Genomic DNA, 25,424 nt, shown 5'->3' with positions numbered 1-25,424 from the left:
CAATGCCTTCCACATACCTACTTCTCAGCTGCTTTGTTCACAGTGTTAAGTATTCAGGTAGCATCAATCTCATCAGCACAGGGAGGAAGAAGCTTCACTGAAAACCTCACCACAAGTTAGCTACCGAGAAATCCAAAGCATGCTCCGAATCCATTTGTGTCCTTCCACCGACCAGCAGCTAATCACACGGTGAAAGGTGATCCTTACCAGGTTATGGATCCCAACAGCCTCACAGCAACATGAAAGCTAAGTGCTAGTTCTCCTCTCTGAAGTGGTCCCTGCAAGAAGAAAGGCTGTGGGCCTTTAGAGGCTTTGCATCAGACAGGACTTTGTTCTGGTCTAAGCACTTTTGCCTTCCCCCACTGACCCTCACAGTAACCTCCCCACCCCCCCACCCTCTCAGCTGCTCCTTCCAGTTAGCTTCTTCCAAGCTGCCCTAGAAAGACAAATGCTTGCTTCAATCCCACTGCTGTCAGCCTTTCCATTTCCTTAGCTAAAGGGAGGAGAATCCCTCCTTTCCACTGCCCGGTGTTGCCCCTGGGGCCGGTGGCACTGAACTGTGGCTGTCAGTGGCCGTGTGGATTGTTGTGTGTGTGTGTGTGTGAGAGAGATATGAAAATGGTATTCACAGAATACACTTCCTTACATTTGCCTTCATTTTGGCTTCTATAAACAAAGTCCTTATGCAGTTAGATTGTTTGCTACGTCCGCTTCTGGATAGTTCTATTTACACATTGCTATCAAAAATAGGCTATTTACATAGGCTTAGTTTAATTCATTTCCTCTGCATTTGTGTTTCAGCTCCTTGCAGTGTAGAAAAATACCAATCCTGGAGAGCTTTGTTTGTATTGTTTGGTGGTTTGTAGTTTTCTTTCACCCTTGGGAAGCACTACAGGGAAGGATTCGTTTCTAGATGGGCAGCTTCTGGAAATTCAAACCAACCCCAAAGTCACTTTGTAACTCCTTGTGGAAAGGGAAATCTACAGAGACAACAGAAAATGAGGAGTGGAGAGAAGCCAAATGATTCCAAAATCTCCTTGTGGAAAGGGAAATCTGCAGCCACAGTAAAAAATGAGGAGTGGAGATAAGCCAAATGATTCCAGAATCTCCTTGTGGAAAGGGAACTCTACAGCCACAACGAAAAATAAGGAGTGGAGACAAACCAAATGATTCCAAAACCTCCTTGCGGAAAGGGAACTCTACAGCCACAACAAGAAAATGAGGAATGAAGATAAACCAAATGATTCCAAAATTCCTTGTGGAAAGGGAAATCTACTGAGACAACAAAAATGAGGAGTGGAGAGAAGCCAAATGATTCCAAAATTCCTTGTGGAAAGGGAACTCTACAGCCACAATAAAAATGAGGAGTGAGATAAGCCAAATGATGCCAGAAAAAGAAAAACAGAGTGGATCTTCCTCCTGGTAGAAAACAACACAAAGTAAGAAATAGCTCCAGCTGCAGTCTTCTGTTTCCCCAGCCTCTTCCAAGCACATTTAAGCATCAATATTGCCCTGCATTTTTTTTCCTTTCCTGTTTTATTTCGTTTGTTTGGTTTTTTTTTGTTTTGACTGCTACCGCATTGGCCTCTTCTGTTCACCCCCTCATCCTTCCAGAGCTCAGGGGGGTGCTGGCAAGCTGGCCTCGGCGCCTACGTGGAGCTCTGAGACGAGCGATCGTCGTGGGGGCTGCCGTCGGAGTTCTCCGTCTCGCCCTCGGAGATGGCCTGCATGGGGGTGTTGTAGAGCCTGCAGCGCACGCTGTAGCGACTGCTGCTGGCCGCTGGGGGCGCCCGCGAGCGCCCCACCCGCGACGAAGCCGACATGGGGAAGCTCTTGGAGGAGAATCCTTCCGCGTTGACCCTGGGGGAGCAGGGGGAGAGCGGGGACGACGCGTCGGGGCTGGCCGCCGGGGGAGGCTCCTCCAGGCCCTGCGGGGGTTCCGCCGCCAGCTCCCCGGGAGACTTGGGCAGGATAGGGCTCTTGAGAATTTCGGTGGCAGACATCCTGTAGCTGGAATCGGAGCGGCTGCCCTTCTTGAGCAGCAGGAGCTTGAACTCCTCGTTGGAGGTGTTGGACTTCTTGGCGTTCCTGTATATGAGCCCAGGGGACCTCTGACTGCTGAGGGGAGCGCCCACGCCGCCGGCCGGTGGCACGTTGCTGGCAGGCTGGGTGTTGCTGGCAGGGGGCTGGCTGCTGGTTGCAGATGAGGTTCTCAACCTGTTCCTTACAGAGAGGTCTCCAGAATCCTTTCTCCCGAGAACTTTCCTTTTGGACCTGTAAAAACCACAAAGGAACACTCTGTTATAGGTGACTCCAGGCTGGTCTAGGGTTTGACAGCCTGACTGTGCTTTCACATTAGCTAGAGCCCTCAGAATCCTCCTGTCAGGGTCTGGAGGCTAGCAGAGACAGACTGATGGCACAGAATCACCAAGGTTGGAAGAGACCTCAAAGATCATTAAGTCCAACCTGTCCACAGACCTCGTGACTAAACCATGGCACCAAGTGCCACATCTAATCCCCTCGTGAACACCTCCAGGGACGGTGACTCCGCCAGGATAGGTGTTGTGTACTGAATGAAGCACCAAGCCACAGAGTCCCTCCCAACACCCCCCAGCTCTTCCAAAACAACATATGTCAAATCCTAGAATGGCTCAGGTTGGAAGGGAGCTCAGAGCTCATCTTCTCCAAGCTCCCCACCATGCCCAGGGACACCTCTCAGCTCCACTCAGCTGCTCAAGGCCTCATCCAGCCTGGCCTTCAACACCCCCACCAAGGAGGCAGCCACAGCCTCCCTGGGCAGCCTGTGCCACACTCTCACCACCCTCACACTCAACAACTTCTTCCTCAGCTCCACTCTGACCCTGCTCTGCCTCAGCTCCAAACCATTGCCCCTTGGCCTGGCTCCAGACCCCCTCAGCAAAAGTCCCTCTGCAGCCTTCCTGCAGGATCCCTTCAGGTACTGGAAGGCACCTAGAAAGTCCCCTCAGAGTCTTCTCTTCTCTAGACTGAACAACCCCAGCTGCCTCAGCCTGTGCTCACAGCAGAGGTCTTACAGAGGTGTACAACCAGCTCTCTGTACAGACAACCACCCATGAAGAGTCTTACATAACAATACTACTACTCTGTGCAACCTGTTCCGCATCAGAAATCTGCTCATTTCAGTTGTGAGCACAAATTGCAGCTGAATACAAAAACAGTCCAAAGCTGAAGAGCTGCCTTCTCATCATCCTCACTGAAACACTAAAGCTCAGCTCAGAGCTGGTGGGCAGAAGGCAGGAAGCACTGCAGGTGGTTTTGCCTTGGAGATGTGTATGTTTGTAGAGACAAGAGCCTGAGGGAATCATAGAATGGTCCAGGCTGGAAGGAACCTCCAAAGATCATGCAGTCCAACCCCCCACCAGTCAGCAGGGACATCCCCAACTAGATCAGGCTGCCCAGGGCCTTGCCAAGCCTCACCTTGAATACCTCCACAGAATCAACCAGGTTGGAAGAGACCTCCAAAATCATCAAGTCCAACCTATCACCCAACCCTATCTAATCAACCACACCATGGCACTGAGTGCCTCATCCAGGCTCTTCTTAAACACCTCCAGGGACACTGACTCCACCACCTCCCTGTCAGCACATCCCAATGGCCAATCTCTCTTTCTATGAGGAACTTCTTCCTAACATCCAGCCTAAATTTCCCCTGGCACAGCTTGAGACTGTGTCCTCTTGTTCTGGTGCTGGGTGCCTGGCAGAAGAGACCAACCCCCACTTGGCTACGACCTCCCTTCAGGTAGAGGGTCCAGGGAATGGGCCTCAACCAGCTCCCTGGACAACTTCTTGCAGTGTTCCACCACCAGAGTGAAGAACTTCTTCCTGATATCCAATCTCAATCTGCCCTTCTCTAGTTTGAAGCCAGTGCCCCTCGTCCTGTCACCTCAGGCCCTTGTAAACAGTCTCTTCCCATCCTTCTTGTAGCCCCTTCAGGAACTGGAAGGCTGCTCTTGGGTCCCCCTGAAGCCTCCTCTTCTCCAGGCTGAAGACCCCCAGCTCCCTCAGCCTGTTGCTATCTGCAAAGCATCCTACACACGCCACAGAGACAGAGTTGCCCACCAGCCTGTAACAGAGCTGCCTTTTTTGCCACCTGAACTCGATGAACTGCAGATGAACAGCTTCAGGAAGGAGCCTTAACCATTAAACACCCATCCCTGCAGCTACCCTTAGCGTGTGGCTGTGCAGAGCTCCCCCTTCCCACCTGTGAATGACTGCAAAGAGGTCCTCGGTGGTGCGCGGTTTGTTGGGTGACACGAAGGCCTCCTCAGCCTCAGCCTGGGACTCCTCACTCAGTGGGGACAGGATGGACTCATCACTTGGAGAAGACTCTTAAAGAAGGAAAGAGACCTTGATGTCAGTCAGAGCCTTGCAGAATTAACCAGGTTGGAAAAGACCTTGGAGATCATGAAGTCCAACCTATCACCCAACACCATCTCATCAACTAAACCATGGCACCGAGTGCCTCATCCAGGCTCTTTTTAAACACCTCCAGTGATGGTGACTCCACCACCTCCCTGGGCAGCTCATCCCAATGGCCAATCTCTCTTGCTGGGAAGAATTTCTTCCTAACATTCAGCCCAAACCTCCCCTGCTGCAGCTTGAGACTGTGCTTTGCAGTGGCGCTGCCAACAGGAGGCACCAGCCCTGCTCACAGCTGAGCAGCCAGGACCACTCTGCAGAGTTTATCCTCTGATCTAAACATCATGGATGGTGCAGGATGTAGTCCATGAAGGGGGCACTGCCAGGGAGCAGAGCAGGGATCTCCTGTCTACTGTACAGCTCTGATAAAAAGGCTCCTCTGTACCCAGGGCTACTGCTGCTCCCTTTTCAGCTGAAACACAACCCAAGGGTCGAGGTAAGTGTTAAAGAAATATGGGTGAAATAGAAGCATAGAATCATGGAAACATGGAATCAGAATCATAGAATCATGGAAACATATAATGGTCTGGATTGGAAGGGACCTCCAAAGGTCATCCAGTCCAACTAACCCTGCAATTAGCAGGGACATCCTCCACTAGATCAGGTTGCCCAGAGCCCTGTCAAGCCTCACCGTGAACAGCTCCAGCCATGGAGCCTCAGCTCCCTCCCTGGGCAACCTGTTGTAGTGTTGCAGCAGCCTCCTGGGGCAGAACTTGTTCCTCACATCCAAGCTCAATCTGCTCTGCTCTCATTTCAAACCATTGCCCCTGGTCCTGTCCCTGCAGACATTTGGGCACAGTCCCTCTGCAGCCCTCCTGTAGCCCTTTCAGGTCCTGGCAGGCTGCTGTGAGGTCTGCCTGGAGCCTTCTCTTCTGCAGGATGAACAACCCCAGCTCCCTCAGCCTGTCTTTATAGCCCAAAAAACTGTGTTTTTGACTTTCCTCCCATTTAACACATCAGGGAGGGCTCTGAACTGAACCACCCCCAGAGGCAAGCTTATTTGCAATTCCAGCCTGCATTCTGACTCCTCTCCCAGTCATATCTAAAGCTGCCTGATCTGGCATTGCACAGCATGGGTTCACCACTGACCTTTCAGCGAGGGCTCGCTGGGGCCATCTGTAGCCTCGTCCACCCCGCCGTCCTCGGAGGCACTTTTGGTTGGGGTTCCTGATGTGAGGTCATTTTCCTGCTGGCAACTCCCTTCGCCAGGTGAACTCCCTGCTGCCATCTCTGCCTCATAGCTGATGCTCCCAGGCACGTGGTGGCCTCCATCGGGCTGCTGCTTAAGCTGCTGACCGACGGCCACTCCCTCAGCCTGAGCTGGGCTTTCATCCACAGGCTCGGCTTCCAGCCTCCCCTCACCACCCGCCAAGAGCTTCTGCTGAGCCTGTGCTGGCGGAAGGTCGTGCTCTGTTTCTGCTCCCTGGCCAGGTTTCTTATCTTCCTCATCACCTGTGAGGACAGCTGAGCCCTTCTGCAACCCATCCGTGGAGGCAGCACAGCTCTGATTCAGGGTGCTCCCCGGCAAGTGCTGCTCGGTGACCTGCTGCCTTTGGTCCTTCCCGGGTTTGATTTCCACCAGGCTCACGCTCGCCGCAGCTACAGCGTCCTGCTCACAGCTGTTTTGCCCACTGAAGGAGGAGCTTTTCTCTAAAGGTGGCTTTCCAGGGCCTGCTTCTGCTGGGGGAGCATCAGTGTAGGACATGATGGCCTCCTCCGTGGAGTACTGGCGTGATACAGGCTTCTTAGCTAGGAGCGGCCTCATTTTGCCCGGAGAAACATCAGCGGCCATCAAGGTGCTCTCCTGGATGCAGAGCAGGTCTGGGGCACCGCATTTCTGTTTGCCCCCTTCAGGCTTGTTGACTGCCCGGAGGTGGACGGACTTGAGGACAGAGGGGGTGATGGCAAGGGCGGAAGGAGGGCTGGGGTTGAGGGCTTCCCCGACCGCGCTCTGCTTGCCGTGGCCAAAGGCATGCAGCTGGTGCCGGTGAGCGAAGGGCTTGCTCAGGACGTTGTGAAGAGCACTTAGGTCGAGGTGCGTGGGAGGTATTATTGGGAGTTCGAGGTCTTTGCCCACCGAGGTGGTGCCCTCTTTCGAGAGTGGCTGCTGCAGTGATGACTTCCTCTCCGGGACCTTTGGCTTCCTCTTGCTGCCCCCGGGAGACAAGGGGCCCGCGAAGAAAGCGGTGGGGAAAGATGAGGTGGGTGTCTCCGACTGGCTGGAGTAGCCGCTGGAGGGTGAGGCCAAGCCTGCCAGCTTCTCGGGGGAGGCCAGTTTGAACTCATTGTCGACAGAGGGGAGGGATGGGGTGGTGGCTCGTGACCCGGACTGGGAGGTCTGGGACTCGGAGCTCTCTGGGGACTTGATGCACTCTACAACCGTCGTGCCCGTCGCCGTGCTGGAGTTGGACAAGGACCGGTAAGGATCGCTGGATTTCAAGTCGTTCAGAAGCCAGAGGTCTGCATAGTGAGGTTGTTCAGCACCTTCATCTTTAAAGGAGGGGATGTCTGCGGTCTCGAACGGAGGGTCCTTCAAGCCACCATCGCCCTGGCTCACCCAAGGGAGCTCCTGCTTGGCTGGCAGGCTGGGACCTTCCACTCGGGAAGGAGTGTTCGAGAACTCGAGGGGCAGCTTCATCTCCCTGGCGGTGTGAGAGCCATGCTGGCCACCGCTGATCTTTGGTTCTTTCTTGTCAGGAAGGTTGGCGCTGCTCTCCGATTTCCTCAGGGATGAGCTGCGCTTCGGTGGGGCTGGCTTTGCCTTTGGTTTCTTCAGGGAGATGCTCTGCCGTCCCTGCCTCCCGTGGCCGACGCACTCCTGCCAGGTGCAGTCGGCCAGGCTGGAGGTCACGCCCCCAGGCTGGCCGTTCTCGGAGCCTGGAGCTGCATAGTTGCAAATGTAGCTTTTGTTACTGCCCTTGAGGCCGCAGTCAAAGTGCATGGAGGTATAGTAGCCTTCGGTATCCACGGAAAAGTGGGAGCTAGTGTCTGCCTTGTCGGAGGGGGACTTCTCGAGGAAGCTGTCGTAGGTGGCCATGCTGGCGAAGCTGGGGCACCCCAGGCTGTCAGCCTTCGGGCGCTCGGGGCTGAAGTCCTGGCGGCAGGAGGCGTCGTGGTGGTGGTGCAGGTAGTTCCACTCGCTGTCGCTGGTGTTGCTGTTGTTGGGGTCATCCAGCAAGTCCGCCACGGTGGAGGTGAAGGAGCTCGCCCTATGGCCCCTCACCTTGTCGGCGTGGTCGCCGAAGGGCTCCGTCAGGAAGACGCTGGAGTCCTCATTGGGGTTGGGAGCGGTGTTGAGCGAGAGCTCAGAGTCACAGTGCGAGGAACCAGTCAGTGGGGGGGAGGCGGCAGGAGGAATGGTTTCAGACGTCTGGGAGGGACACGTGGAGCTGCTCCCGCTCCAGTTGCCACTGGAGGACTGGTGGTCGTCTTTCTGGTCCATGTGGCTGCTGAGCAGTACTCCCGCCGCAGAGATCGAGTGAATGGGGCTGCCGAAGGTGTCAGAGTTGGACGAAATCTCGCAGCTGCCCGAATCTGCCATCCGTGACAGCCGCGACCTGCCCCGCTCACCGGCACCGTGCTCGGGGCTGTGCAGGTGCTGAGGGCAAGTCAAACCGATGGGTTGGCGCTCCTGGGAACTCTGCTTGCTCAAGCCCTCCTTGCCCTTGGTTTGGATCCTTTCCTGGAAGCGCTCCGCTTCGTACCCCGCGTTCTTGGCGGGGGCATCCTGGTGGCCCTCACCAGCCCGGGCGCCCTCCCGGGGCAGGCTGCGGGATCGGATGCGGTTGCCGACGGCGGCAGCGAAGACGGCATCACCGTTGTCCGCCAGCACCAAGATGTTACCGGCGGAGTGGGAGAGGGAAGCGACGACGCTCTGCCCCCTCTGGGCGCGGATCCGGCGCCGGGAGGGAGCGGCGATCAGGATTTCTTCCGTCTGGCACTCGGAGTCCCGGGTGCCCGACCTCCTGCCGCCGGAGCTGGGCAGCTCCGGGTTGGTGTGCACAATCACCGTGCGCTCTCTCGCCACCGGCGACTCGTCCGAATCTAGGACACACGGAGAGCCGGGTGAGCGGCAGCCAGCCCCGGGTTTGCCGGCACCAGGCGACCCCACCGAGCGACCCCCAGGGGCGTCCTCTGCTGCGTTCTCTCTTTTGGGCTCTCGCTGAGCACTGGGCCGAATTGAACTTGGCTATCAAAGAGCACGGAAGGCAGAGCTCAGCCTGCTGAGGTGGGGGAGGACTTCTCTTAGTCCTGCAACGGGAGCTTGGTTCTCCCATTCCTGCAACGCGATCTCAGCTGGAGCTGATCTTGCCGTGGTAAATACTGAGATCGTGATTAAGTTTTCAGGTCGTATCACTCTGTTTCAACCAGTTAAAGCCAGTTCCTTAGAGTGGCTGCTGGGCAAAGCACTCCCTGAGCTTCTAAAAACTCCCTTTTTTGATTAGCTGTCTGCTCAGAATTTCCATCCCCTGCTTCTCTACTACCAAGAACATTTGCGAGGCCACAGGAGCATCCTTTCACAGGTTCCCTGGTTGCTTTTTCCCTGGGATAAACATCCCTTGTGCTTTCCCCTCGAGCTTCACGGCGAGGGACCAGGCCACCAGAGCCACCCTGCAGCTGTGGGTTGTGTGTTACGAAGTGAACTACCCTGTTAACTTTTGGGGCTGGATCAACAGCAAGCTTACAACTAGGATTTGCAACAGGGAGTTGCTCCTTCATTTAGCTGGGTCAAAAGAATTAAGGTAAATATTCTTGGTAGTAAAGAATGGAAGGAATTAAAGTGTTTAGCAAAGCTTCCCATAGAGTACCAGCGGCTTCCTCTGAGGCAGCTCCCCAGCTGCTCATCCGAGGCTGCTGCCACAGCTCATCACCACTGTCAGTTCTGTCCCCCTTTAGCTCCCCTCAACACAAGAAAAAACTTTCACTTCATCTAGTTACTTTTTATGCACATGAGTTCATAACAGAAATAAAATGGGGGGGAGGGGGAGGGGAAAGGAAAAATAAAGAACTGATCAACATTTACATGGTAAGAGCTGAACACATACATCTATATTACTCAGTAAGGCCTCCAAAGTCCATCAAGGCCACGTGGGGTAATATAGCTTTGCTCACTGTAGTAAATCAAACAACAACAAAGAAACAACAAAAGAATAATAAAACAACCAAAAAACCAACCACCAGCCAAACACCAAAACCACAACCAAACCAAACCACGTCGTTCCCAAGCTCCCCCAAGCATTTAACACTTCCCCCCAGGCTTCATGTCTCGGGCAGGCTGGGCTACCAGCTCAGTCTCCCCCCCACCCCCTGCAATTTAAGTGGGGTTAGGAAAGCTGCCTGTGGAAGAGTTGTATTTATATACTACACCTATTTCTTGTTGCACTCTTCTGGGGATGCCAGAGATGGTTTTCCTCCTCCTCAACTTTCGTCTCCGTTGTAGGACAGATTGGGAATGAACAAGGGAGCAGCGTATGCTGGCCTCCCTGTCAAAACCAACTCCTGCAACCCACAAAGAGGTCTCATTAGCCTTTAGAAAGAGCAAACAACTTCTCAATGGCTGGAACACAGTGGAGGTGTGGAGAGCTCGGATTTAAAGCCTGTGAATAAACATAAGGCAGCCCTTATGGAGCTCTGATGTAGATGGCAGCGCAGTGTGTATCAACAGTTGTGTTACGGCCAAGCTCCAGCTCCCCCTCAGCAGCCTGGGCTGCCAAAAACCAACAGAAGGCAATAAGAAAATAGCATTAAAATAAAGAAGGAAAAAAAAAAGAAAGAAAGAGAAAAAGAGAGAGAAAAAAAAAAAGAAAGAAAGGAAAGAAAGAAAAGCAAAGCAAAGCAGGAAGGAAAATAAGAGTTGAGAGGGCATCTTTCTTACAGCTATTTATGCATCTGCCATGGGGGACAATGGCAGTAACTCATCTGCAATGAGTAATCTGTTGAGCAGCAAGGCCCTGACTTATTTTTAGCAGCTAAGGGTTAAGGAAACAATTGAAGGGTTGAAGGCTTCTTAGGAGGCCAACATGCCACGGAGGGGGGTGAACATTTCAGTAAGGAAGGGGACAGCTAAACTGGGGCCAAGTCCTGGTGCAAGTCTGGGGAGCATTCTTTGTGCAGGTGACACAGGGCCAAGGGTGACATAAAAGGGCAGCTGCTGTTTATTTGCCTCCATCAGTAAGTGGCTTGATTCTCCCCAGTGCTCAGCAAATGGCAAGTTTCATGGAGTCCACCCTGGGATTCTACATCCTCAGCTTGGTTGGAAGGGAGCTCCAAAGGGCATCCAGTCCAACCCTCCCTGCAGTCAGCAGTCATCCTCAACTAGATCAGGTTTGGGTTGGAAGGGAGCTTCAAAGGGCATCCAGTCCAAGCTCCCTGCAGTCAGCAGGGACATCCTCAACTAGATGAGGTTTGGGTTGGAAGGGAGCTCCAAAGGGCATCCAGTCCAACCTCCCTGCAGTCAAGCAGGGACATCCTCAAGTAGATCAGGTTGCCCAGGGCCTCACTGAGCCTCACCTTGAATATCTCCAAGAAAGAGGACCCAACCACCTCCTTGGGCAACCTGTTGCAGTGTTCCATCACCCTCCTGGTGCAGAACTTGTTCCTCACATCCAATCTCAATCTGCTCTCCTTTCAAACCATTGCCCCTAGTCCTGTCCCTGCAGGCCTTTGGGAACAGTCTCTCTCCATCCTTCATGCAGGCCCCATTAAGATATTGGAAGGCTGCTCTTAGGTCTCCCCAGACCCTCTTCTCCAGGCTGATTTCAGAGCCCAGGTTCACAGGCACGTGGATTTATGACCAGAGTCACAGAGAGCAGGCAAGAAAGTCAGGTTTTCTTTATGTTTCCTTGGCATTAGCACGAGGAATTGTCTTTGACTTTGTGGTTTGGGGTTTTTTTTTGGACACTGTGTTGTCCAAGCCAAGTCAAAAGGAGGCCTGCCAGCAGCAGTGCCCACATGCACTGGTCTTTTGCAGAGCTGTGTGCTCCTGCTCTCTAAAGCTGGCATGGGACAGGTCTGGAAGCATCATCAAACCACAGAACGGTCTGGGGTTTGAAAGGACCTTTAAAGGGTCACCTAGTCCAAATCCCCTGTGGTCAGCAGGGCCATCCCCAACTACATCAGATTGCTCAGAGCCCCTTCCAACATGACTCTGGATGTTTCCTGAGATGAGGCTTCCACCACAAGCAACTTGTGCCAGGGTTTCACCACCCTCAGCTGCAGAAACGTTTCTTCCTTACATCTAGTCCAAACCTCCCACCTTTTAGCTTAAAGCCACCACTCCTTGTCCTTCCCCAAACACTGCCCACACCTTTCTTTTAGGCCCCTCTTTTTAAAGTCTGGACAAAGCTGCAAGAAGGTCTCCCTGAAGCCCTCTCTCCTCCAAGGCCAAACAACCTTGACCCCGTTCCCCCCCCCCCCGCCAGCCTTCTACCCCAGAGAAACCAATCACAGAAGGATCTCTGCTGCAGTGGTTTGCGATCTTAAGGAATAAAATAAAGATATGAACAAGCTAAATGAAGAAACCAAACCAAAAGGGGGGGGGGGGGGGGGGGGGAAGAGAGGGGAGAGGAAAATAAACCCCAAAGCAAAGGAAAGGTCCTGCTAAGAGGCTGTGTTTCACCAGCATGTATAATTATAGAGCCCATAATTATACACAGACATACAAGGCACAGGTCAACACTACAGAACAATGTCAAACAGTGAAAAAGTAACTTGGTCTTGTAAAAGTTCTTCTTGGCATCTACTACAACAGGGGAAACAGAGGCTTCACATCCTGCAAGCACCAATGCCCCTGGAACGAGCAAAGAGGAAGAACCTGCTTTAAATGAGGGAATCAAAGCACCGTCAAGCTCCCAGCAACCGTTGTCTGCCTCCCTCTCCCCTCCCCCAAACAAAACCACCCCCAACAAACCACAACAAGAGCAACCAAACCAACGAAACAATAAAAGGGAGAAATGAAAAGCAAAGTCTTTGAAACAAACAAATCAGTTAGCATCCGGGCTGGGTCCTCAGCCGCCGGGAGCGAGCTGAACACGCTCTGTGCGCCAGGGGCACCCAGAGGGAGGTGGCAGAGGGCAGCTCCTCCCCCTGTGAGGCATACCAAGCCATGCTCATTAGTGCCAACGAGAAAGAGCCACAGACATCCAGGACAGATTCCATACCGGTCTCACTCTGGAACAGTGAGCAGTGGGAATTTGCCTCCAACTGTGGCAGGTGGAGTCTAGGTAAAAATGGCTACTGCTGGGGAAAAACATTTGGCCCAGTCCTAACTCTCCTCTGAGCTGCCTCAGGGGGATAGTAGCCAGGAGAGGAAGCCTACACCAGTTAGGTGTCCAGAGGGAGCATCACAGAATCATAGAATCAACCAGGTTGGAAAGGACCTCAGAAATCATCAAGTCCAATCTCTTACCTCTCACCCAACACCTCCTGAAAACAAAACCATGGCTCCAAGTGCCACATCCTCTTGAACACCTCCAGGGATGGTGACTCCACCACCTCCCTGGGCAGCACATCCCAATGGCCAATTACTCTTTCTGGGAAGGACTTTCTCCTCACCTCCAGCCTAAACCTGCCCTGGCACAGCTTGAGACTGTGTCCTCTTGTTCTGGTGCTGGGTGCTGGGGCCCAGCACTGATCCCTGGGGCCCAGCACTAGTGCCTGGCTGCCAGCTGGAGGTTTCACCCCAGCATGGAAACCTGCCACTCTATATCTGCCTTCCTGCAGGGATTTCGAAGGGTAGCAGACAACCTGTAGCCTCAAGAAGCCAGCTCCCAGCCTCCAGGCAGGGTGGTCTGGGAGGGTCTGGCTGGCTGCCTTTCCTCAAGTGGGAGCCCAGCTGGCCAGAAGCACCACCCTGGTGCTGGTGACCCCTGCCAGAATCAATCTGGCCAAGGTAACAGGAATCAGTGCAAAGAATCAAATCTAGCCAAGGGGATGGAAATCAGTGCAAAGAATCAAATCTAGCCAAGGGGGTGGACACCAGTGCAGAGAATCCATCTGGCCAAGGGGGTGGACACCAGTGCAGAGAATCCATCTGGCCAAGGGGGTGGACACCAGTGCAGAGAATCCAATCTGGCCAAGGGGGTGGACACCAGTGCAGAGAATCCATCTGGCCAAGGGGATAGACACCAGTGCAAAGAATCCATCTGGCCAAGGGGATGGACACCAGTGCAAAGAATCCATCTGGCCAAGGGGATGGACACCAGTGCAAAGAATCCATCTGGCCAAGGGGGTGGAAATCAGTGCAAAGAATCCATCTGGCCAAGGGGGTGGAAATCAGTGCAAAGAATCCATCTGGCCAAGGGGATGGACACCAGTGCAAAGAATCCATCTGGCCAAGGGGATGGAAATCAGTGCAAAGAATCCATTTGGCCAAGGGGATGGAAATCAGTGCAAAGAATCCATCTGGCCAAGGGGGTGGAAATCAGTGCAAAGAATCCATCTGGCCAAGGGGGTGGAAATCAGTGCAAAGAATCCATCTGGCCAAGGGGGTGGAAATCAGTGCAAAGAATCCAATCTGGCCAAGGGGGTGGAAATCAGTGCAAAGAATCCAATCTGGCCAAGGGGGTGGAAATCAGTGCAAAGAATCCAATCTGGCCAAGGGGGTGGAAATCAGTGCAAAGAATCCAATCTGGCCAAGGGGGTGGAAATCAGTGCAAAGAATCCAATCTGGCCAAGGGGGTGGAAATCAGTGCAAAGAATCCAATCTGGCCAAGGGGGTGGAAATCAGTGCAAAGAATCCAATCTGGCCAAGGGGGTGGAAATCAGTGCAAAGAATCCAATCTGGCCAAGGGGGTGGAAATCAGTGCAAAGAATCCAATCTGGCCAAGGGGGTGGAAATCAGTGCAAAGAATCCAATCTGGCCAAGGGGGTGGAAATCAAAGAATCCAATCTGGCCAAGGGGGTGGAAATCAGTGCAAAGAATCCAATCTGGCCAAGGGGGTGGAAATCAGTGCAAAGAATCCAATCTGGCCAAGGGGGTGGAAATCAAAGAATCCATCTGGCCAGGGGGGTGGAAATCAGTGCAAAGAATCCATCTGGCCAAGGGGGTGGAAATCAGTGCAAAGAATCCAATCTGGCCAAGGGGGTGGAAATCAGTGCAAAGAATCCAATCTGGCCAAGGGGGTGGAAATCAGTGCAAAGAATCCAATCTGGCCAAGGGGGTGGAAATCAAAGAATCCAATCTGGCCAAGGGGGTGGAAATCAAAGAATCCATCTGGCCAAGGGGATGGAAATCTGTGCAAAGCATCAATCTGATCAAGGAGATATAAGTCAAAGACAATGCCATTACTGTACCTTCAAGCATAGCTGCATGTAAACAGATGTCAGAGCCATGGTTTGCATGCTACAGAGTCATGTTTAAAGCACTGCAACTAGCAGCCTATATATTCTCCAGTTTCTCTCCTCCTGCTACACATGACAATCATATGATTAATTTCCCTGCCTTTCTGTATCACTTCAGGCAGCCACAGTCAAGGAAAGAGGGGAAAAAAAGGCTCTCTGAGGTCTTTTTAAATGCAGCCTGTAGGTCATGCACAGCACAAAAGGACATTGTTTAGGCAGGGAAAGTTCTGTTGCACTCCCATCACACCACTCCCAAAACGATGGGGCCAAATTCATCCTAGATGCAAGCTTCCTGGACTGCAGCACCAGGGATGAATTTAGCCCCATTGCCATCCAGAAACTAAATCTTCAGGTTGGAGGGGGAGGGGAGGGAGAATCTTTGCCCCTGGGCTGCACAATCCCTCAACTTCATAGAATCAACCAGGTTGGAAAAGACCTCAGAGATCATCAAGTCCAACCTCTTACCTAACACCCAACACCTCCTGACAACTAAACCATGGCTCCAAGTGCCACATCCAAGCCTTTCTTGAACACCTCCATGGATGGGGACTCCACCACCTCCCTGGGCAGCACATTCCAGGGGCCAATTACTGTCACCAGTTCAACAAAACAAGTAGTTGACCTCCCTTGTGGACCATGCAATAAACAAACAAATAGTAGAAAGAGAAAGGAATAGAAGAGAGTTGTACCAGTGACATTGATGGGGATAATGCAAGAAGAAATCACTTGGGCATCTTGTTTCATTTTCTCCTCTGGAGTTGGGAGAGGTAGTGCTTTGCTCCAGTTGGTTTGCTTGTCCAGTGTAGAAGGGATGTTATGGATTGGGTTTTTCGGCCTCTGCCCTAACATGACATCTGTGTCTTCCTCCTCTGGCAGGTGGGACTGCAAAGGAAGACATCCACAGGTCAGTGGCTCCCCACTCCCCACCCCCATCAGGCTGATCTGGGGAAATCCAGAGCAGACACACCACAGAGAGAGCAGAAATCAGTGAGAGGGAGGCAAGGAGGAATCGTTCTGGCTCACCTTCAGACGGCACAAGCTGTTCTCCCCACAGGAGAAAAACTGCACCCTGCCCCCAGGAGGGAAATACCTTGGTCTGGTGGAGAGCAGCATCTTGGCAGGGAGGGTCCCAGCAGCACATCTCTGCCCCCAGAAGGGGCACATCCTGCACTCCCAGGTGCCCTCCATTCCCATCAGCCTCAGACACGGGGGCCCTCGTTTGCATCTGCAAGCTTCTGAACCACCCCCCAGCTGGCTGATTACCAGCAATGATTGGACCCACACAACCATTCCCTTAAAGACAAGCATCAGAAGATGTCACTCAACGACAAGGCCCAGAGTTTTAAAGAAGACCTCTACACTGCAGCAAACCCTTTTGCATTTCAGTTTCACAAACACAGGCCAGAAAGCTGCAGCCAGCCAGCAGCTATGGGGTAGGGAAGCAGCAGTGCTGAGGCAGGGGAAGGGGACAGTGGCCAAAGAGAAGAGAAGCCCCCAGCAGAAGAAATTCCAAAGGTTATTTAGAAACCACACATGCTTGGACAGCATGAAACAAGAAGAGATATATGGGACAGAAGAGCTGGAGAGGAAAGAAGAGTCTGGGAGAGTAAAAGATGGAGAGGAAAGAGGAGTCTGGGAGAGAAAAGGATGGAGAGGAAAGAGGAGGCTGGGAGAGAAAAGGATGGAGAGAAAAAAGGAGGCTGGGAGAGAAAAGGATGGAGAGGAAAGAAGAGTCTGGGAGAAGGAGGTGGAGAGGAAAGAAGAGTTTGGGAGAGAAAGAAATGAAGAGAAGAGAAGAGTATGGGAGAGAAAGAAATGAAGAGAAGAGAAGAGTATGGGAGAGAAAGAAAAGGAGAGGAAAGAGTCTGGGAGAGAAGAAGGTAGAGAGGAAAGAAGAGTATAGGAGATAAATAAAAGGAGAGGAAAGAGTCTGGGAGAGAAGAAGATAGAGAGGAAAGAAGAGTCTGGGAGAGAAGGAGGTGGAGAGGGGAAAAAAGGGAAAAAAAGGTTGTTTTGCTTGGAAGGGATGGAGAGGGGAAGCACTTACCTTTCCCTGCCTGCGCTCCCTCACTTTTCCTATCAATCCATCCTTCTGTAAACTGTGACAACTCTTGGGCCAGCCCAGAACGTCCAGCTGCCTCTGGCTTCTTCCAGCTGAAGTGCAATCCCTTTCAGGCGGGTGCTCGCTCTCTCTCCCTCTCTCTCCCTCTCTCTCTTCACTCCTGAATTCCCAGCTGCTTAACTACCAGCCTTCCCCCTCACGCCTGCTGCTTACACTTCATCTGCCAGCTTGAGCTGGGCTCGCAAACAGGCTGGGGACAAACCATCCCTCTCCCAGCTCCCCGGCAGGGCGTTGTGCGTAGCGCCGCAGGATCGCTCCTGCTCTGCCATTGTACTTCTGCCCCTTCCTCCGCCCAGGCTCCTCACAAATCCCAGGGGAATGAACCATCTCGGGCTTGCCGAGCAGCATTTACACCCCAGCCCTCAAAAGCGGCGAAAGGGCTCGGCTGGGCAGCTGCTCTTTCAGTGGATGGAGGGCAGGCACTTACCTTGCCAGCATCGCCTCCCCGCAGCACCCCCGGAGCCGAGACAACGCAGGCGTCCTTCTCCTTCTCCTCCTCCTCCTCCTCCCACCCACACAAAAACTCCCTCTTCCCCGCACAGAATTGCAGTCAAACATTGCAGCCTTCTTTCTGCCTGCAGCTTTTGTGCCAATCCCCCGGGCAGACGTGAATGGCTCATATAAACTTCAGGCACAAAAGACTTTGTTTCCTAGGTAACTCTCCCCCTCCCCTCCAAAAGTTTGATGCAGGCACGGAGGGGGAAAAAAAAAAAGCCAACCCCAAACCAAACAAAAACAACCAACCCCCAACCCTCGGGCACACGCAGGGACAGACACACGGCACACAGACACCGCACACAACACACACACTGAGGCTGCATTGGTTGCCGATCCCTCCCCGGGATGACAATGAAGCGCTGGACAAAGCAGGCAAAGTGACCCTGGCTGCCAGAGCTCCTCCTCTCCAAACAGTGGCATCGCACCAAACGGCCAAGGAGAATTTGGAGCTGCTGCTGGGAACAAGGGCTTGCCGTTTAGGAAATAAGAAGAGAGGCAGCTTGGCAATACAAACACACACACACACACACACACAGAGAAACGCTGCAAGAGAAGGAAATGCTGGCACTACCGGGTCTGCCTCTCTTCAGACCTTGCAAATGAGGCAACAGGAGGAGGTGGCCTCGTGGCCACAAGCTTCTGCAGACCCAGCTGAGGTGAGGAATCGTAGAACCATAGAGTCAGAGAGTCACAGAGTCACAGAATCAGAGTCATAGAATCACAGAATCATAGTGAGAGAATCAGAGAGTCTTAGAGTCATAGAATCACAGAATCATAGAATGTCAGAGTCATAGAATCACACAATCAGAGTCATAGAAACACAGAATCATAGTCATAGAATCACAGAATCTCAGAGTCACAGAATCACAGAATCAGAGTCATAGAATCATAGACTCTTAGAGTCATAGAATCATAGTATCTTAGAGTCATAGAATCATAGAGTCACAGGGTCACAGAATCAGAGCCACAGGATCACAGAGAATCAGAGTCACAGAGTCACAGTCAGAGAATCAGTCACAGAATCAGAGTCACAGTCACAGAGTGACAATCACAAAATCAGTCACACAGTCAGAGTCAGTCACAGAGTCAGAGAGTCAGAGTCACAGAGTCACAGTCAGAGAATCACAGAGAATCAGTCATAGAATCACAGTCACAGAGTGACAGTCAGAGAATCACAGTCAGAGAACCAGTCAGAGAATCAGAGTCGCTGGGTCACAGAGAATCAGAGTCACAGAGTCACAGTCAGAGAATCACAGAGAATCAGTCACAGAATCAGAGTCACAGTCACAGAGTGACAGTCAGAATCAGTCAGAATCAGTCATAGAATCAGAGTCACAGTCACAGAGTCGCAGTCAGAGAATCACAGTCAGAGAACCAGTCAGAGAATCAGAGTCACTGGGTCTCAGAGAATCAGAGTCGCTGGGTCACAGAGAATCAGAGTCACAGAGTCACAGTCAGAGAATCACAGAGAAACAGTCACAGAGTCACAGGGTCACAGAATCACAGGGTCATAGAATCATAGAATCACAGAGTCATAGAATCCCACAGTCAAAAAATTCCAGAATCATGGAGTCACAGAAGTCACAGAGAGTCACAGTCACAGAGTGACAGAGTCACAGACTCATAGGGTCATAGAATCGTAGTGTCATAGAGTCAGAGAATCACAGTCCTAGAGTCAGAGAATCCCAGAGTCACAGAATCCCAGAATCATGGAGTCATAGAATCCCAGAATGGTCCAGGATGGAAGAGACTTCCAAAGCTCATCCAGTCCAACCCCCTCTGCACTCTGCAGGGACATCCTCACCTCAATCAGGTTGCCCAGGGCCTCCTTGAGCCTCACTTTGAATATCTCTAGGGATGGAACCCCAACCACCTCCCTGAGCAACCTGTTCCAGTTGCTCCACCACCCTCATAGTAAAGAATGAATGAGGTAGGGGAAAGAAAAAAGCAAGCTGCTGTCGTGTCCTACTGACATGAGAAGCCCAGCAAAGGCTGCTTTTTAGCACAGGAAAAGTGAGCCAGTGGAAAGCAAGCAAGAGGAAGGGTTAGGATCTGGAAGGGAGAAGAGTGAGAGAGGGCTGTTAGTGGGGGATTGCTTGGGTTGGTTTGATTTCCAGTACCTTTCTACTCCAGGGGGTCATGTGGCAACACTCAATTGGGGAGGGCGAACGGGTGCTGATAAACTAGAGGCGTGAAATGGGAAGGAAACAAAAACAAACACAAAAAAAAGGGGTAAAAATTAAAGGCACACACAAAATGTTTCTGGTAAAAAAAATCAAAACACAAGCAACAAATCATTTTTTGCCAGGATTCACCAGCAAGGGAGACGAAGCAAGCTGAGATTCCCACCCTGATGTCCCTCCTGCTGGGGGTTTGGTTGACTCCTCTTACTAAATGCAGCTCCAGCAAACTTAGAATCATAGAATCAACCACTTTGTAGAGAGCAAGAAGGTCTCCTCTGAGCCTCCTCTTCTGCAGGCTAAGCAACCCCAGCTCCCTCAGCCTCTCCTCACAGGGCTGTGCTCCAGACCCCTCCCCAGCTTTCTTGCCCTTCTCTGGACACCTTCCAGCAGCTCAACCTCTTTCCTAAACTGAGGAGCCCAGAACTGGACACAGGACTCAAGGTGTGGCCTCAGCAGTGCTGAGCACAGGGCACAATGACTTCCCTGCTCCTGCTGGCCACACTCTTCCTGATGCAGGCCAGGATGCCCTTGGCCTTCTTGGCCCCCTGGACACACTGCTGGCTCATGTTCAGACTACTCTCAACCAGTCCCCCCAGGTCCCTCTCTGCCTGGCTGCTCTCAGCCACTCTGACCCCAGCCTGGAGCACTGCCTGGGGTTGTTGTGGCCAATGTGTAGAACCTGGCACTTGGATGTGTTCAATCTCCTGCCCTTGGACTCTGCCCATCTGTCCAGCCTGGCAAGGTCCCTCTGCAGAGCTCTCCTGCCCTCTAACAGATCAACTCCTGCCCCCAGCTTGCTGTCATCTGCAAACTTACTGCTGATGGACTCAATGCCCTCCTCCAGATCATCAATAAAGATATTGAAGAGGCTGGGGCCCAGCACTGATCCCTGGGGGACACCTCTGGTGCCTGGCTGCCAGCTGGATGTGGCACCATTCACCACCACTCTCTGGGCTCACAGAGTGGTTTGGTGAAGTCTGTGCTGATTTTTGCTTCCTCAGATCAGACACCACTGCAGGGAACTTGGTGCAGCTTCCTTGTACAGATGTGATGATAATTGTCCCAAGAGTGCTATCTATTGATCTGCTAACTGCCTGGAGCTGAAGCAGCATTGGGTTTGGCTGAGCTGCAGTTAATTCTCCTCAGAGCCTCCAATTCCACCACAGATGATCTGTTTCATAACACAGGGAGGCTTCTTTTGCATGAGGCATTTAAGCAATGGATATAAATAATGCTGGCCCTAAGGGTGCTCTATCAAGCACATGGATTGGTATCAGTGCAGTCATGGTGATGATTTTATCACTGCACTGTGCCAGGGTGACAATGGCCAGCTGGAGTTTATGGCACTCATTATAATGCCTGAAAGGGCAAACAGCAATGCCCACAGCATCCTGGGTCTTGATGAATCCCTGTACCTCTGGGACCCCCTTCACAGAATCAATCAATCCCTCAATCAATCACAGAATGCTAGGGGTTGGAAGGGAGCTGCAGAGAGTATCCAGCCCAAGCCCCCTGCCAGAGCAGAAGCACCCAGGCCAGCTCACACAGCAACACATCCAGCTGGCTTTGCAATGCCTCCACACAAGGAGACTCCACAAACTCCCTGGGCAACCTCTGCCAGGCTCTCACCACCCTCATGGGCAACAACTTCTTCCTCACATCCAAGCTCAATCTCCCCACTTCTACTTTTGCTCCATCCCCCCCACTCCTATCACTCCCTGACCCCCTCAAAAGTCCCTCCCCAGCTTTCTTGGAGCCCCCTGCAGATACTGCAAGGCCACAAGAAGGTTTCCTGGCAGCCTTCTCTTCTCCAGACTGCACAACCCCAACTCCCTCAGTCTGACCTCACAGCAGAGCAGCTCCAGCCCTCTGCTCATCCTCCTGGCCCTTCTCTGGACACCTTCCAGCACCTCCAGACCCTTCCTGGCACAGAGGTTCCAGAATTGGACACAGAGCTGCAGCTGTGTCTCAGCAGAGTGGAGCAGAGGGGCAGAATCCCCTCCCTGGCCCTGCTGGCCACACTTCTCTTGCTGCAGTAAATCCATCATTAAGCAAGGAATTATTATTGTCTAGCCAAGGCTGTTGTGGTCTGATGGACAGATCTGCAGCTAGGCAGTTTTCAAAGTGGATTCCTCTCGTGTGGGTGTGCTTGGCAAACAGCAAGGGTGATAATCAATCTGCTAACTACAAAGCCAGAACACTTTAAACAGGCATTTCCCTTCTAATAGGCTAAGATTGCTTTGAAACCAATCTGGAGCCTAATTGCTTGAGCAAGGATCTTTTTTTTTTCACTGCAGCCACTGGTGAAGTTTTGTTTTTCTTAGCTGTTCCACCAGCTTCACTCACAGAGGTGCCACTCTGCCTGGCAGTCCAGAACCTTGGCTGCATGTCCACATGCTCTGACTGCTTGGGGAAAATAGCTTTGGTTTCTCTCCACTGAAACAGCAACCAAAACCAAAAACTCAGATGGCTAAATTCTCATCCTGTACTCTGCTCCACTCTGCTGAGACCACAGCTGCAGCTCTGTGTCCAGGTCTGGAGCCTCTGTGCCAGGAAGGATCTGGAGGTGCTGGAAGGTGTCCAGAGAAGGGCCACGAGGATGAGCAGAGGGCTGGAGCTGCTCTGCTGTGAGGACAGACTGAGGGAGTTGGGGTTGTGCAGTCTGGAGAGGAGAAGGCTCCCAGGAGACCTTCTTGTGGCCTTCCAGGATCTGAAGGGGGCTCCAAGAAAGCTGGGGAGGGACTTCTGAAGGGGTCAGGGAGTGATAGGAGTGGGGGGGATGGAGCAAAAGTAGAAGTGGGGAGATTGAGCTTGGATGTGAGGAAGAAGTTGTTGGCCATGAGGGTGGTGAGAGCCTGGCAGAGGTTGCCCAGGGAGGTGGTGGAAGCCTCCTGCCTGGAGGTGTTTGCAGCCAGGCTGGCTGTGGCTGTGAGCAACCTGCTGTAGTGTGAGGTGTCCCTGGCCATGGCAGGGGGGTTGGGACTGGATGAGCCTTGAGGTCCCTTCCAACCCTGACAATTCTGTGATTCTATGAAATCTAAAGGAGTCAAGAAGGCTTCCCCTACAGAGGGAGAGAAAGCACCACTGCAATGCAGCTCAGCTTCCTTCAGCACATAACTCAGCGTGAGATGAAGCAGCCCTGACCATTCTCCTCACTGATTACAGGAAGAGCCTCAGTGTTACCTGCAGGGACCCAAGTCAAGAGAGGTGATTTGCACTTTTAGTGCGTAAAACTATTAGAGCTCATCAGTGCAGTGACAAAGAAGCAATTTAGCACTCAACAAACTTTTCAAACACTCAAAGAATGGCTTTGGCTGGAAGGGACCTTCAAGATCATCCAGTTCCAACCCCCCCAGCCATGGGCAGGGACACCTCCCACCAGCCCAGGCTGCTCACAGCCACATCCAGCCTGGCCTTGAACACCTCCAGGCAGGAGGCAGCCACAGCCTCCCTGGGCAACCTGTGCCAGAGTCTCCCCAGCCTCACTGGGAAGAATTTCTTCCTCCTCTCCAGTCTCAATCTGCCCTCCTCAAGCTTCAATCCATTCCCTCTCATCCTATCACTCCCTGACATTGGCAAAAGTCACTTCCTGGCTTTCTTGCAGTCTCCTTCTGGTACTGGAATGCTGCTCTGAGGTCTCCACAGAGCCTTTTTTTCTCCAGGCTCAACAACCCCATCTCTCCCAGCCTGGACTCCATAGAGTAAGTTCTTCAGCCCTCTGATCACCTTCATGGCCTCCTCTGGACCTGCCTCAGCAGCTCTATGTCCCTGTTCTGGGGGGCATAAGAACTTGATAGATTTCATTCTCTGCTGGAGGGAGTCAATCCCAGAGCCCCCAAGCTGCTGCAGGCAGTGGAAGATCTCCCTGTGAGGCCAGGCTGAGGCAGCTGGGGCTTGGAGCTTGGAGCAGAGGAGCCTGAGGGCTGCCCTCAGTGCTGGGGCTGAAGATGTGCAGGGCAGTGTGGGGAGGAGGCAGCCAGGCTCTGCTCAGGGATGTGCAAGGACAGCCCAAGGGGCACTGGGTGTCAGCTGGAGCAGAGGAGGTGCCAGGGGAAGAGGAGGGAAAGCTTTTTGTCTGTGAGGGTGTGAGAGGGCTGGAGCAGGCTGCCCAGAGAGGTTGTGGAGTCTCCTTGTGTGGAGGCATTGCAAAGGCAGCTGGCTGTGTTGCTGTGTGAGCTGGCCTGGGTGCTCCTGCTGTGGCAGGGGGCTTGGCCTGGCTGCTCTCTGGAGCTCCCTTCCATCCCTTAATGTTCTGTGATGCTATGAACCTGTTCCCAGTGTCCTCAGATCACAGCTGACTACTTAACTAGCCATGCACATTCCTGCCCATACAGCAGCTTTCTGCCCCTGTCAACTGATGCTGAGGAGGAATATTTCTGACCAATTTCTTTCCAGCTACAAAGCAGAGCCCCTGCTCACCTGCCTGGCCCCCGACACTTCTCTCCCTCTGTGTCTCCTCCCCCTCAAGAGCTTTTCTTTTACCTCCCCGTGGGTGTTCCCTTCCCTCTGGGAGCATCACAGCTGTGGATCTGCTGCAGCACTGCCAATCCTTTCATGATTAATGTGCTGCTCCCATGTTTTGACAGGGTGGAGAGGGAAATGAGACATGTTTCCTGACAAGGACTCAGGCTCCACACGACACCCCAGCAGAGGAAGCTGCAAAACAATCATCCCACCACACGGGGTAGGAGGTATGAGGGAGGGATGGTGGCACACAGAGTGCAGTGCAAGCTGATTCTGTTGTGTGCTGCCAGCTCCTCTGGGCTGCTCACAGCCATGCAGAAAGTGGCCAGCTGAGAAGTGCCCTGCCCTGAACTCAGGATACCTTCTTACTTCAGGCTTCCTGTGGCTTTAGCACAAAGCCGAACCACAGAAGCAACCAGGTTGGAAAAGACCTCAGAGATCATCAAGTCCAACCTATGACCTAACACCTCCTGACAACTAAACCATGGCTCCAAGTGCCACATCCAAGCCTTTCTTGAACACCTCCAGGGATGGTGACTCCACCACCTCCCTGGGCAGCACATCCCAATGGCCAATCTCTCTTGCTGGGAAGAACTTTCTCTTCACCTCCAGCCTGAACCTTCCCTGGCACAGCTTGAGACTGTGTCCTCTTGTTCTGCTGCTGGTTGCCTGGGAGAAGAGACCAACCCCCACCTGGCTACAGCCTCCCTTTAGGTAGTTGTAGAGAGCAAGAAGGTCTCCCCTGAGCCTCCTCTTCTCCAGGCTAAGCAACCCCAGCTCCCTCAAACCCTTCACATTTTCTGGTGCACAGAGCAGCCCAAAGCAGACCTCAGGGAATGATTCCAAAATAGACTCAAAGCAGACCTCAGGGAATGATTCCAAAATAGACTCATGGAATGGTTTGGGTTGGAAGGGAGCTCCAAAGCTCATCCAGCCCAACCCCCTGCACCCAGCAGGGACATCCTCCACCACAGCAGCTTGCTCACAGCCTTCTCCAGACTCACCTTCAACAGCTCCAGCCATGGAGCCTCAGCTCCCTCCCTGGGCAACCTGTGGCAGTGTTGCAGCAGCCTCCTGGGGCAGAACTTGTTCCTCACAGCCAATCTCCATCTGCTCTGCTCTCCTTTCAAACCCTTGCCCCTGGTGCTGTCCCTGCAGGCCTTTGGGCACAGTCCCTCTGCAGCCTTCTTGGAGCCCCTTCAGGTCCTGGCAGGCTGCTGTGAGGTCTGCCTGGAGCCTTCTCTTCTGCAGGCTGAACACCCCCAGCTCCCTCAGCCTGGCCTCACAGCAGAGGTGCTCCAGCTCTCTGGTCATTTTTGTAGCCCTTCTGTGGACCCACTCCAGCAGGTAGGTTTAGA

The 25,424-nt window shown here is 52.9% G+C and overlaps 1 protein-coding gene across 1 annotated transcript in view; it reads right to left on the bottom strand.

Moving 5' to 3' along the window:
* Positions 1 to 402: 402 nt before the first annotated feature.
* Positions 403 to 25,424, bottom strand: part of NHS (NHS actin remodeling regulator) — a 44,983-nt gene continuing 19,961 nt past the window's right edge. Inside the window, exons 5-10 of the mRNA XM_068144823.1 lie at positions 19,540 to 19,602; positions 15,489 to 15,681; positions 9,826 to 9,957; positions 5,548 to 8,502; positions 4,241 to 4,367; positions 403 to 2,274 (exon numbers count right to left, since the gene is read on the bottom strand). Of these exons, the coding sequence (XP_068000924.1) occupies positions 1,650 to 2,274; positions 4,241 to 4,367; positions 5,548 to 8,502; positions 9,826 to 9,957; positions 15,489 to 15,681; positions 19,540 to 19,602 (4,095 nt within the window). The 3' untranslated portion in view covers positions 403 to 1,649. The remainder of the gene's footprint in view (positions 2,275 to 4,240; positions 4,368 to 5,547; positions 8,503 to 9,825; positions 9,958 to 15,488; positions 15,682 to 19,539; positions 19,603 to 25,424) is intronic.

Source organism: Melanerpes formicivorus, unplaced genomic scaffold, assembly GCF_026170545.1.
Source record: "Melanerpes formicivorus ecotype bairdi unplaced genomic scaffold, bMelFor1.0.p_v2 SCAF_11, whole genome shotgun sequence".
NCBI classification, from domain to species: Eukaryota; Metazoa; Chordata; class Aves; order Piciformes; family Picidae; genus Melanerpes; species Melanerpes formicivorus.
This window is presented reverse-complemented; position numbering and strand designations above follow the sequence as displayed.